General features: G+C 42.9%; 1 protein-coding gene across 3 annotated transcripts in view; it reads left to right on the top strand.

The window, feature by feature from the left end:
* Window positions 1-2,586: 2,586 nt before the first annotated feature.
* RSRC1 (arginine and serine rich coiled-coil 1) overlaps window positions 2,587-14,041 on the top strand; it is a 165,981-nt gene continuing 154,526 nt past the window's right edge. The window contains exons 1-2 of one of the 3 annotated variants that reach the window (XM_082224559.1): window positions 2,587-2,712; window positions 6,696-6,886. In XM_082224559.1, coding sequence (XP_082080685.1) covers window positions 6,705-6,886 — 182 coding nt within the window. In that variant the 5' untranslated portion in view covers window positions 2,587-2,712; window positions 6,696-6,704. Of the gene's footprint in view, window positions 2,713-2,802; window positions 2,941-6,695; window positions 6,887-14,041 lie in introns of those variants that run through there. The other 2 variants (XM_082224560.1, XM_082224561.1) reach the window with 2 other exon arrangements.

Raw genomic sequence — 14,041 nt, 5'->3', positions numbered from 1 at the left:
GATTGCAAAACAGGTTTGAGAAGTTGGTATCCGAATTAACAGAACTGACTTGAAAGGTTGAGCTCACACTTTAGACTTTTTTGGGGGGGGCGTATAGTGGGCCTTCCTTCTTAGTAAATAGTTTGACAGTCGCGCTGCAGAGTGCACTTGTCCAAATGTAGTTTGAAAACAACCGCCTCTTTCCATTTTCTCACCTAGAAAATGGGAGCGTCTTTTAAAACTCGAGGTTGGAATATGTATTGCTAGTTTGTTCTCTCCTTTCTTCTCCTTTCTTTAATCTCATTATGTCCAGATATTTGAACTTAACGCTTTCTGGGGTGGGTGTGTGCAGACTTTACACCTTGGACAGAGTGGTTCTGGAAACTATTCCAAGTCCGGATTATGAGTTAATTAAAAATAAAATAAAACTGAATCCCTTTTCCAATATGTTACGGAAAAGGGTGCTTCTCAAAAGGTGCTTAAAATGTGTGATTTCTTTTGCATGTAGTTCAGGCAAACGGTGAACTTTTAAATAATTTGTAGGAAAATTACGTGAACCTCTTCTTAACTGTCTGTTTTGTGGTTGTTGCTATTAAGCCTGTTAGGATACAGACTGGGTGCTCCGACATGAGAAAATGCTCGACTTGCAGGGAAGCCACGGAAATGTGTACTGTTATGTTCTATCGCCTAGGAGGGAATTGTTTATGGCCGAAAAGCTAAAAGAAGCACACACAATTATTCTAATGGAAAAAGAATTGGAAAATGAAAAAAATGGCTAACAACATTCAAGTGAATAATACATCACTTCAAAACAATCCCCACTCTTTTCAATGAAACTTCCACAGCATCCTCCCGATACTGGAGGCATCGAGTGCTAAACTTTCAGAGACCAATCTTTTTCAGATAATTAATTGGCTGGGCCTCCCTTTTTAAATAGCAAAATTCAGTTTTGTGCAAATTTTTAACATCCCCACGTGGATTCCACTTTTCAATACCGTCGATACACACAAAAAACAGAGATTTTAAAAATAATAATATACAAAAAGGACAAGACACAAGTAAAGTGGATGTTTCCTGTGGAATTTGATTATAGGATAGAGAAGCATGATTAGGCATCACCCTGTGGAATCCAGAAACGTGTAAATTAGATATATACTCACGGTATTTTTCACTTCTATGCGTGAATACTATACTTTCCACTGGAAAGCATGATCTCCGGAAAGTCTGCATAGAATAGCCTATATATGCCAGAATTATCAGAGCTAGATGTCTGATTTAGGGCGCAAGGAATCCTATACACACTTACCTGGCAGTAAGTTCCATTAAACTCAATAGCCCTTACTTCTGAGGAGACATGTATAGGATTGCAGCGTAAGTTTGGTATAACTGTAAGCAAGTTAAGCGTCTCAACAACACACCAGCTGGACTGCTGAATTGTTAACACCAGCAAATCTGCGTGAAATAAACTCAGGAGGTGTAAGAAATTCCGGACACAACATTTACTTTTGCCGAAAGCAGTGGGTTTGCTCTGATATAATCCAAACCATCACTTGGAACCGCGAGCATGAAGTGTAGAAGCAAGTACATTTAGGATCGCAGCTGAACTCTGGGGGAAAAAGGATTTGTTGCTTTGAATCAAAGTTTAAGCCCGGATGCCTGAAATTTAAGCATATGCGTGAATGCATAAAGTTTCCTTGTGAGATTATGTTCTGATCTCCCATCTAAAAAAAAATCCAAAACTCCTTTGCCCCATTGAGCACAGCATTTCAGCTCCCTGTGAATAAACGTAGCGCTGCCGCACCAGGCAGTTTGAAGACCGGGGCCTATTCTTCTTGACCCACCACCCAGAAGCCACCCAGAGCAATGCAAACAGCGGCTACTTTTACCCCTGTCAGACAAAAGCGTCTCGTCTTTACAGCAAAGAAAGGAAATGGGTTTCTCAGAGAGTCGAGGGGGGAAAATATACATGTCAGTGTAGCATGAATTCCAGGAAAGAGCGAGCTTCTTTAATTACTCTTAGCTTAAATGAAAAACGATAAATTTTATTCTTACATCCTCCTCCAACGGGGCGTCTAAACTCCCCTCCTCCCGCAACCATCACAACCCTTAAATAGTCTCAACTGGGAAACTAATTTGCACCTAACCTTAGAAAGCCCATCATTTCCAAGGAAGGAAAATTGCAGGGTGGTGTGTTTTTTTAAAAAAGCAATTTGCAGATAAATCACTGCAGTTTTAATCACAGCGCACCTTATACAGACAGAATTCTGTGATTTATTCCGGGTCCTTTCCCCCCCCCCCACACGCCGCTTTCTTTCCTGGGGAGGAGGCGGGTGGGGGGGGGAAGGTAAGGAATAAAGAAAGGGCACGAATGACAACTCGCACCCGCATCATCGTCATTATTTATTTATTTTTAAAAAAGGGGAAAAAATATCCCTACGAGGACCGATTAATTAGATTTGTTTATGTGGTCAGCAATGTTGCTTAAATAAGGAAAAGCAAAGACAGAGGAAGAAGAACGCCGAATAGCGAGCTAGCTAGTCTACTAGACGCGGGGGATGGAGAGGAAGAGGAAAAAAGTGGCTTTTCTAATCGATGCACTCGGCGCTCTTCGGCTGGGCTGCGTGAATAGATGAGCTCCGGGGATCGTCTAGTCAGGCCTGAGCGGCGGAAGGAGGCGCCGAAGCTGAAACTACGGAAGCTCAGCGGCCTTCGGCGGGCGCGCCGGCTTCGGAGGTAAATGGGCTCGCGCCGGTGGCTCCGGTTGCTATGGTTGCGTCGGCCCCGTTGGGCCTTAGGCCTCGGGGACCGAAACGAAAGCAATGTCCAAGTGGGGGGTGGGTGTCGGAGCGGGTCTGGCCGGAGGGAACCGCTGCGGCCTAGTTCGCAGGCGCCTGCGTGACGAGCCTCGCCGGCCTTGCCGTCTCTGTCGCGGGAAGCGGCGCGAGCTTTGCTTAGGCCTCGGTGCGTGGGTGTTTGGCGTAGGCGGAGCGCCAAGCTCCCCGTCCCCTGCTGGCTTTAGCGAGGGGGGGAGGTCTCGCCCTCGTCAGTTTGGCGTTGCCTCCAACTATGCTCCTGCGGGCTTTGGCTCTCGCATTTCCTCCGGCCTATCGGAATTAGAAAGATTGGGGGAGGGGGAGGGACAGCCTCTCTCTGAAAACGCCTCTCCCGAACAGCTTTTAAGTCTGAGACCTTGGGCCAGGCTTCCTCAATCTCGGCCCTCCAGATGTTTTTGGCCTACAATAATAATATAATAATAATTTGTTATTTATATCCCGCCCATCTGGCAGGGTTTCCACAGCCACTCTGGGCGGCTTCCAAGCGAATATTAAAAACAATACAGCGTCAGGCATTAAAAACTTCCCTGAACAGTTGTCATTTAAAAGTAAAATGGTTGTTTATTGCCTTGACATCTGGTGGGAGGGTGTTCCACAGGGCAGGAGCCACTACCGAGAAGGCCCTCTGTCTGGTTCCCTGTAACCTCACTTCTCGCAGCAAGGGAACTGCCAGAAGGCCCTCAGGGCTGGATCTCAGTTTCCGGGCTGGATGATGGGGGTGGAGAGGCTACTTCAGGTATACAGGACCGAGGCTGTTTAGGCCTTTAAAGGTCAGCACCAACACTTTGAATTGTGCTCGGAAATGTACTGGGACCAGTGTTATATGGTCTCGGCGGCCACTCCCAGTCACCAGTCTAGCTGCCGCATTCTGGATTAATTGCAGTTTCTGAGTCACCTTCAAAGGTAGCCCCACGTAGAGTGCATTGTAGTAGTCCAAGCGGGAGATAACCAGAGCATGCACCACTCTGGCAAGACAGTCTGCGGGCAGGTAGGGTCTCAGCCTGAGTACCAGATGGAGCTGGTAAACAGCTGCCCTGGACACAGAATTAACCTGTGCCTCCATGGACAGCTGTGAGTCCAAAATGACTCCCAGGCTGCGCACCTGGTCCTTCAGGGGCACAGCTACCCATTCAGGATCAGAGAGTCCCCCACACCAGCCCGCCCCTGTCCCCCAAGAACAGTACTTCTGTCTTGTCAGAATTCAGCCTCAATCACTCCCTTGATCCCTAGTTAGCAGGACCAGTGGTCAGGAATGATGGGAATTGTAGTCTCAAAACATCTGGAGGTCTGAGTTTGAGGACGCCTGCCCTGGGCAGACGTCTTAGGGCCCTGGCAATCTATGTGCCAAAAGCCCCCCCCCGAAACCTGAAGTGGGTGCCCCGTGTCTCACCCAGCACTCTGTCATGTTGAAAGAGAGCAACAGAAGAAGAATGCAGCTGGATCAGAAAAAAAGCCCATCTAGCCCAGCATCCTGTTCTTAGAGTGGACAGCCAAGTTGCCTGTGCGAAGCCTGCAAGCAGGATCCACCCTCTGCACTTGTGATTCCCAAGTGCACAACTCAGACATACTGCCTTCCTGAGTAGGATCCAGGAGCCTACTGTAGCTATTGATAGCCTCATCCGCCATGCATGAAAGTCTGTGCTCTTTCTAAGCCCTCCCAAGATGGTGGCCTCACTACAACTTTAGGGAGCGACTTTCCTATGACGTGGGCGTTGCGTGAAAGAAGTAGCTCTTCTTTGTTTGGCCTGTTCTGACATTCAGCTCCAGTGGAAGGTCTCAACCAGAGGGAGACGTGAGAGAAGGGCTCCCTCTCCACTTTCACCACACCACACATGGTGTTCTTTACACTTGTGTCATGTCTTGCACCCCTCCACAAGCCTTGTTGCACTAGTATCCTGCGTTGCAAATCAGTTTATTGGAAGAGGATTACTTGGCTTGTTTCCAGCAGGAAACGTCAATTGATGGGTTTTCTGTACTCTTCAGCTTGTAGTATTAAGGCAATGGTGTCCAACATTTTGCCAAGTGTATTTGAAATCTAATATAGGAGACAGCACCAATAAATATGTAGTCCCTCCACCATGGATTAGGCAGGATCATAGCGTGGGAGTAGCAGGCAACTATGAAGACCTGACTCTTATGTCTTAAGCAAGCTTGTGGTCTGCTCCTCTTAGATGGTGTAGTTTTATTCATGATTATTTGGAAGAGATTCTGGTTGAGGTCAATGGGGTTTCATTTAGATCACATATAAGCCCTGTTTTAAAAGAGCTGCACTGATTGTCAGTCTGTCCCCACAGAGGTGCACCCAGCAGCTTCAGTATGTAGTTTTCACTGAATGCTGAAGACGTACCTCTTTGGCCTTTGACATGTGATAGGTATTATTTTTTTTTTTGTGGGACGCGGGTGGCGCTGTGGGTAAAACCTCAGTGCCTAGGACTTGCCAATCACATGCTCGGCCGTTCGAATCCCCACGGCGGGGTGCGCTCCCGTTGTTCGGTCCCAACGCCTGCTAACCTAGCAGTTTGAAAGTACCCCTGGGTGCAAGTAGATAAATAGGGACCGCTTACCAGCGGGAAGGTAAACGGCGTTCCGTGTGCTGCGCTGGCTCGCCAGATGCAGCTTTGTCACGCTGGCCACGTGACCCGGAAGTGTCTGCGGACAGCGCTGGCTCCCGGCCTATAGAGTGAGATGAGCGCACAACCCTAGAGTCTGTCAAGACTGGCCCGTACGGGCAGGGGTACCTTTACCTTTACCTTTAGGTATATTTTTAAGACCCACCTTTTTGTGATTGTATTCTTTTATAAGTTTTTTAATTGTTCCTAACGTTACATTCTAAGTTGTTACAACCTACCATTGGACTTAAGGCTGAAGGGTAGGTTATTGTTATTATTAGTGATGTTTATGATAGTAGTAATAATAATTTACGTCCAGGTAAATGTACATAGGTTCACAAGTTGAATAAAGCTAGCTCCTTCTGCCTGTGCTATTTGTGACATGTATCTTCTAAATTGGCGATTCTTGTTTTAGTATTGTATACTGTATTAGTTTCTCTTCTTCCAAACACTTTCCTTCATTCCAGAAGGTTAGACCCTCAGAAAAATGTCCTCTTTAGTCCTCCTTGTTCCATTCTTCAATTTTTACTGAGTGTAAGGCCAAGTTTCTTGCCTTGTTTATTTTCATGATAATGTCACTAAACCTTAATGGAGGTAATAGCTTTAAGCTGGAATCATATGCATAAGTACCTGGGAATAAGTGCTTGAACATACTAGGACTTCCAAGACAACATCCATTTGTTAGGGTGAAACCTTTTCCCCATCTTCCCCAAGGAAAAAATGAAATTTGCTTCATATACTTGGGGGTTCCCAGTTCTCAGTCCTAAGGACTGTTACTTGGAAGCAAGCTCTCTTAATTTCAGTGATAAAAGTAAATATGATCAGGATTGTTGTTTGTAGCTTTGGAAAAGGTGTTACAAGAGAGCAGGCCCAAGTAAATAGCAACTACCTAGCAGTGGTACAGTCATACCTCGGGTTAAAGTTGCTTCAGGTTGAGCGTTTTCGGGTTGCGCTCCGCGGCAACCTGGAAGTAACGGAACGTATTACTTCCGGGTTTCACCGCTCATGCATGCGCAGACGCTCTAAATGACGTCATGCGCATGCGCAGAAGCGGCAAATCCAGGGTTGAGTTCTCTTCAGGATGCGAACAGGGCTCCGGAACGGATCCTGTTCGCATCCAGAGGTACCACTGTATTAAATAATGTTAAGTTAGGATTTGGGTCTAAACTGAATACTGGTGTATGGAGATTGGTAAGGGTAAGGCAGGCTTTCTGTGATAATGTTTAAGATTTCATCTGATGTTTACAGTTATTTTGTCTTTTTTAAAAAATAGCTTGTTAAAATGGGTCGCCGCTCATCAGACACCGAGGAAGAGAGTAGAAGCAAAAGAAAAAAGAAACACCGTAGGAGGTCATCTTCAAGCAGTTCTTCTGATAGCAGAACTTACAGCCGTAAAAAATCAGGAAGGAAGTCAAGGTCACGGTCTCGAGATCTCCAGTTTCGTTCACATTCATATGAAAAGAGGTAAATGAATTAATTTGTATTGGGCTTTGAAAGTGTTTGCAGATAAGGCTGCTTAAAATATTTAGCAGGCATAATTCACAGCTTGATCCAACATTCTGCTGTAGATAATGGCATATACAGGCACTGACCAATTTAGGTAAAGGTAAAGGGACCCCTGACCATTAGGCTCAGTCGTGACTGACTCTGGGGTTGCGGCTCTCATCTCGCTTTATTGGCCGAGGGAGCCGGCGTACAGCTTCCGGGTCATGTGGCCAGCATGACTATGCTGCTTCTGGCGAACCAGAGCAGCGCACGGAAACGCCGTTTACCTTCCCGCCTGTTTATCTACTTGCACTTGACGTGCTTTCGAACTGCTAGGTTGTCAGGATTGACCAATTTATGTGTGTCCAATTGACGTGCGGCCATGCATGCACGTATAGCGACAAGCCACAAGTGGCTTGAAAGGGGGGTGGAATGGGGTGGGTGGGGAGAGCTTATGTGTGCTCTGCTGATGCACGGGGTGGAGTGAGGGTCAGGAATGTAACCCTATGCCAATCGGTCATTGCCTGTAGGTTGTGGCATAAAGATCCAGCAAAGGCACATAGAAACAAAATACCCCCCTTTCTCTGGTGTTCATCCAGGGCTACTGCATGAGTGCTCTGCTCCAACTGGCAATACCTTTTGGATTGAGGCACTAGTGGAGAGGAAGGTAGAGCTGCTGGTTATTTCTTGCACATCATCCAGTGTGCACTGAAGTCATTTTGGATTATTGCATGGGTGCAGTGCTGCATTCCATATATTGGGGGGCAACATTAACAATCAACCAGATTTTCAATGCAAAGTGGGTAATGCAGGTTGGCTCTGCCTCATTTGGCTTGCATAGGATGCTGCTTCAGCTGTGTCCAAACAAACTGGATTACAGGCTTATGGGGTTGAATCTGGATGCGCCACTGGGTTATGTGGAAGGAGAGGATCAGTAATTAAGTCCCCTTATTGCTCTCTGGTTAGTATAAATTTGTGGACATATAAACATCATCTACCTGCTTTTTATCTAGGGTGGTTCCTTTCCTTATCTGTGTAATAGTAATCACTTTGTAAGTTTGTATTTGGTGTTGAGGAACTACCATATTACTGGTAAAAAATAAAACTTCTACATTCCTGAAATTTCAGTAAAAATATAGTGGTAATGAAAGAAAGCTTACTTCTTGCTGAAAGTAATATCATTAACAGTCATTCTTATGGCTTTTGATGTTTCTTTTTATATTTTAGTTGAAAAGAAACAAATATTTACAAGAAAGTTTCTCAGTCCAGAATTATAAAATTATTATGCGTTTTCCAGTAGACAATAGTCTCTATTTCTCAGAAAATAGAATTGATGGACCTATTCTATTTTCCTTTGCACATAATCTGTCCATTCAACTTGGCAGTTTCAAGAATGTTGATAAAGCGTTCCTTCCTAGATGAACAGAAACTTGTTCCAATATCTAGCAATTTTGGGGTGCGTGTGGCATTTTTAACAAATCCAAAATCAGTAGATGGAATGAAAGAGAAGCTTGGGATCTAATTTTACCAGAATACCACTAACATGTTAGAAAATTTCTAACACCTGGATTATAAGAACATAAGAAGAATCTTGTTGGATTTGTCAAAGACCTAGTTCAGTATTCTGTTTTCAGCCATGGCTGACTGGATGCCCATGGCATGTTCAGTACAAGGTCATGGATGCGGTAGCCCTATTTTGCCGTGGTCCAAGAAATTATATTTGGAGACATGCTGTTTCTGATCAAGGAGGCAACATATAGACAGACACCTACAGGTGAAACTCGGAAAATTAGAATATCGTGGAAAAGTTCATTTATTTCAGTAATTCAACTTAAAAGGTGAAACTAATATATGAGATAGACTGATGACATGCAAAGCGAGATATGTCAAGCCTTTATTTGTTATAATTTTGATGATCATGGCGTACAGCTAATGAAAACCCCAAATTAACAGTCTCAGAAAATTAGAATATTAAATGAAATCAGCAAAACAAGGACTGCAAATAGAGCAATATTGGACCTCTGAGAAGTAGAAGCATGCATATGTACTCAGTACTTGGTCTGGGCCCCTTTTGCATCAATTACTGCCTCAGTGCTGTGTGGCATGGATGCTATCAGCCTGTGGCTTTCTGAGGTTTTATGGAAGACCAGGAAGCTTCAATAGCAACCTTCAGCTCTTCTGCATTGCTCGTTCTCATGTCTCTCATCTGTCTCTTGGCAATGCCCCATAGATTTTCTATGGGGTTCAGGTCAGGCGAGTTTGCTGGCCAATCAAGCCCAGTAATCCCACGGGCATTGAACCAGGTTTTGGTATTTTGGCAGTGTGGGCAGGTGCCAAAGTCCTGCTGGAAAATGAAGTCAGCATCCCCATAAAGCTCGTCTACGGAAGGAAGCCCGAAGTGCTCCAAAATCTCCTGGTAGACGGCTGTGTTGACCCTGGACTTAATGAAGCACAGTGGACCAACACCAGCTGATTTAAAATTATTTTTTTAACAGCATAATTTTATTAATCCAGATTTCCAAGATAGCCTACAAAAGAGAACCATAAAACAGATCAAAAACATCAAAACAAAAGCAGTTATTGTAGCAACATTAAATTACAAATCCTGGGTAATCTTTTTTGGGGGAAACGTTCTAAAACATGGCTCTCCGGGCAACCCAGTCAAGTGGCGGCATTTAAATAATAGTAATTATTATTAAGAAAGCCTACAGATCAGCAGGGATATTTAGAGAAGGACCTCTGGTGCCAGACTTAACAAACAGGTAGGTTCCTTTTTGAAAAAAAAAAAGAAATGAAAGCCTTTCCGTAATTTGTATTGACTGTTAGACCCACAAATAGCTCTGAGATGAGTATGAGGATCAGACTACAGTGGTACCTCGCGTTAAGTACTTAATTCGTTCTAGAGGTCCGTTCTTAACTTGAAACTGTTCTTAACCTGAAGCACCACTTTAGCTAATGGGGCCTCCTCCTGCCACCGCGCCGCTGGAGCACAATTTCTGTTCTCATCCTGAAGCAAAGTTCTTAACCCGAGGTACTATTTCTGGGTTAGCGGAGTCTGTAACCTGAAGCGTATGTAACCTGAAGCGTTCGTAACCCGAGGTACCACTGTACTGGCCATTGATGTCTTCCATGAGCTGGCTAAAGCAGTTTTGTTCTCCTATGCTACCCTTAACTCAGCCTGGTGCCTGAGGGTTTGGAGTGCATCGTTACTGGATGACAGTGGCTCCTTTTCACTATTCCGTCTAGTACGTGAGAAAGCTTCTGTGGTTCTGACTGGTTGCCCAGAGATGGGCTGAATGAGGGCTGACAAACTGTGGCACAATGTAGACAAGACAGACATGCTCCTGGTCAGGAGGAAGACAGAATCTGGAGTAGGGATTAAATGAGTTTCGGATGCGGGTGTAGTCCCATTGAAAAATCACATTTGCAGTTGAATATTCCTGGATACAGCTTTACATCCGACTTGTTACATTGTGATTGGGCAATGTGCTATGCATGGCTCCACCCTGTGAAGTGTCTTTGGGAAGCTAGCTGCAGTGGGTCCAGAAAGGAGCAGCAAGGATGTGGGCACACATCCATGGGACCATGATGCAACATCTGTGCTCACTGCCGGTTTACGGTACTTCAGGGCTTAGGCCCAGGATACCTGAGGAATTGCCTCCTTCCATGTCATTCTGTCCACTTCCTAAAATTAAGGAGAGGCCTTTTTCTGTGTTTCACGTAGGGTTGTGACGTAGGGTTGAGACCTTTGAGTATTGGGTGGTATAAAAATTAAATAAATAATAATAGTTGCTGAGAATGAGAGACGGTTTCTTTAGTGGCTCCACCAGTATTACCTTTGCTCATGAAGCATGGGCCAGCCTCCTCTCTGATTGTTTTTCATCAGATGGTAAAGAAATACATTTTTATTCTGACAAGCTTTTGCCTGCTAAGTAAGAACTCATAGAATGGATTCATAGAATCATAGAATTGGAAGGGACCACAAGGGTCATCAATGCTTTTACCCAACATGAGTCTAGAACCCAGGATCCTGAGATTAAGAGTCTTATGCTCTACCTACTGAGCTATTTCACAGGTCATTTATACCTGTGATTCTGCCATTGTAGCTTATAAATGAATATTTAATATATTTCATGCCTTTTTATTGCTATATCATTGTTATTTTAATATTATTTTTTCTTTTATTGTGACTTTAAATTGTTGTAAGCTACACATGGGCACTAGATGGGTGATATTTTTAAAAATATAATTTAGAGATTCTCTCCCATGTAAAATATTATAGGTTTTCCTAACACAGTCTATTGCCTCCCAGTTTTCAGACAGTACATTTTTCACCTATGTTGGCAAAGTAAATCAAGGAGAAATGACCAGACTAGGATATCAGACATTATTTTATAGAAGATAAAATTGCCTGCTCAGAATTTTAGATGACAACATAATGTTGTAACTTTATCTGGGTCTTACGGTAGAATAAAATTCAATAAATCTGGTTAATTTCTTTATAGTTAATCAAAGGTGATAGTTAAATATTTTCTTCAGAAAGTTCTGATAGGTAGAATGCCTTCACATTTGTTTTTCCTGGTCCTGTTTTTAATATTGACATGTATCCCCTAAAGGGACATAGTGGGATAATATCAACTGCAATGCCAACATTATGCAGATGACACGCAGCTTTATGAATATCTCTCTTACACTGCAGATATGACTATCTGACAGATAACACCAAGCTTGAAGAAACCCTGGAGGCTGGATGAGAACCAGCTGGCTTATTTGAATCCAGAAAGATCTAAGTATTTGCTTTGAGGATTTGGCTAGCACCTCTGTCTTGACCTCAGTGTAGGATACACCCCTGGCCTGTTAAGATAATATAAAATCTCAAGGTTATGCTGGATTCTGCTTGATCTTTGAAGAATTAAATTATGGTGATTGATAAAAGCAACTCTTCCCTTTTCATTTAGTAAATAAATTCCAGTTTTTCACAGATAAAGATAAATATGTCTTTAAATAGAGTAACATTGAGAACATTTTAGAACACCTTGCCATAAGACATATCGTTTGCAAAGTATGTCTTGCAGAATCTAACTCCAGCTTCCATGTTGATTAACCAAGCTTCCAGTCAGATGATGTACAATTAGCTTATTGCTTGAATATCATTCTTTTAAATAACGAAATTGGGTGATTGAGCTTCTGCCAGTTTGGAAGCAAAACAGGGCCACCCCAGATAAGATAGTGGTTACTTCCAGGTCGCTGCAGCGTGCAACCCGAAAATACTTGTCCCGAAGCTGCTTTAAGCTGAGGTATGACTGTATAGCTCTCCCAGGGGGCCAGAACCACTGGAACAAAATGTTTTGCCAGCTTTGCCAGCTACCTTAAGACTTCAGGGGACCCTGGTCCTTGATATTTTACCCAGAAGAGTCCACTGAGAGCTGCCTATTGCTCTGCTCTGCTCTGGCTTGTCTGGACTTGAGCTCATTTACTTGGCCTGATTGGAAAAAGTGCTGGTCATTGTAGCAGTTTCCAACTTTCTCAGCAGAATAGGGAAGGAGAGGGTTTGTGGGGCGATTTAAACAGGCTAACCTTTGCTGTAACCTCAGGTGTGCTTTTGTGCCTTTTTTATGCAGGGGACATGCATTCAAAAGTATTTGGTTAGAGTGCCAGAAGGGTACCTTTAAATAGGGGTAGGGAACATGACCCTTCAGATATTGTTGGGCTACTACTCCCATCAGTCCCAACCAGCATAACCAGTGGTCAGAGATGATGAGAGTTGTAGTCCTACAATACCTGAAGGGCACAAGTTCCCCATCTCTGGCTTCAGTGATAAATTATTTTATTTAATAAAATTTATACATTTATTGATTGTAAAAACAACAACACAAAACTTCAAAATTTTCCCTAATAAGAATTAAAACAATAATTTAAGACTTTCAAAAAGTTAAAATAGCAGTAAAAGCAGATTAAAACTCACACCAAGTTTCTAAGCATGAGAAGATAGGGCATGTTGTTGTTGATAATAATAATAATAATAATAATAATAATGATAATAATGATGATGATGATAATAATAATAATAATAATAATAATAATATAAGAAGAAGAATTTATATACGGCCATATACCCGCAGGTCTTATGGTATGATAATGTAGCTTAAAATGGCAGTTTGCTCTTATGCGTTATTGATTGTGTAGGGATGTGCTGTCCTTCATACTATCTTCTGGATCAAACTTCCCATGCTGCTTTTGAGCTGTCCTTGCAGAGATGTGTATTGAAATAATTTTAAGGGGCAATAAGATGTGCAGTCACTGGGTATTTATATGAAGCTGCATTATGTTCCTGTTGTGAAGCACTGTTCTACAGATACTGGTGCAGTGATTTTTAATGTGGTTTTATTCAGTCTTGGCCATTGTGCATATGTGTTTTGATTTAAAAGACAAGAACAGTTGTATTGGCAAGCACTTGTGCATGCCCCAATTGACAGTTCTGCATCGTCCTCCCGTGGGAAGCACCTCTCTATATAGAATAAACCTCCTGGGAGGACAGAGATGCATGCTATGAATTGATGATAACTTAAATTTACTTCCTATTTCCCAAAGGAAGTACCTCTCTAAGTAGTATAGGTACTAGTGGGGAAAAATACTTTGTGAAATCAACTGAGGCTGGTGTAACGCTGTATAATCTCAATAAATATGCATGGGATGATCTAAAATTTTGGGTTGGGAGGATTTACAAGAGTACATGTTTACTTTTCACTGTTGCGAACCAGCCTTATTGTCTAGTCTTCACTTTTTGTTTTGCCAAAAGCTGTGATGATCTTGAACTTGCTGTGTTTAAGACATTTTCTTCAAAAATGGATATGGAATCTGAAAATCATGGGCATTTGTAGCATCACAGTGCCAATGACATAACAAAACATAAGCATTGCAGTAACATTACTTACTTAGTAAGTTATTACGTACAAAAATAGGAAAAGTACTAAATATGTTTTAATACTACATAGATTGAAATTGTATTCAGAAACCTTTATAGTATATCTTTATTTCCTACTTTTATGCCAGGAACTGTGTAATTACACCCCTCTTTGCTATATATAGAACTATTTCCTAGACTTGCGTTGGAGTAAAATCTTATGAATATTT

Source organism: Podarcis vaucheri (assembly GCF_965113315.1).
Source record: "Podarcis vaucheri genome assembly, chromosome: 5".
Lineage (NCBI taxonomy): Eukaryota > Metazoa > Chordata > Lepidosauria > Squamata > Lacertidae > Podarcis > Podarcis vaucheri.
This window is presented reverse-complemented; position numbering and strand designations above follow the sequence as displayed.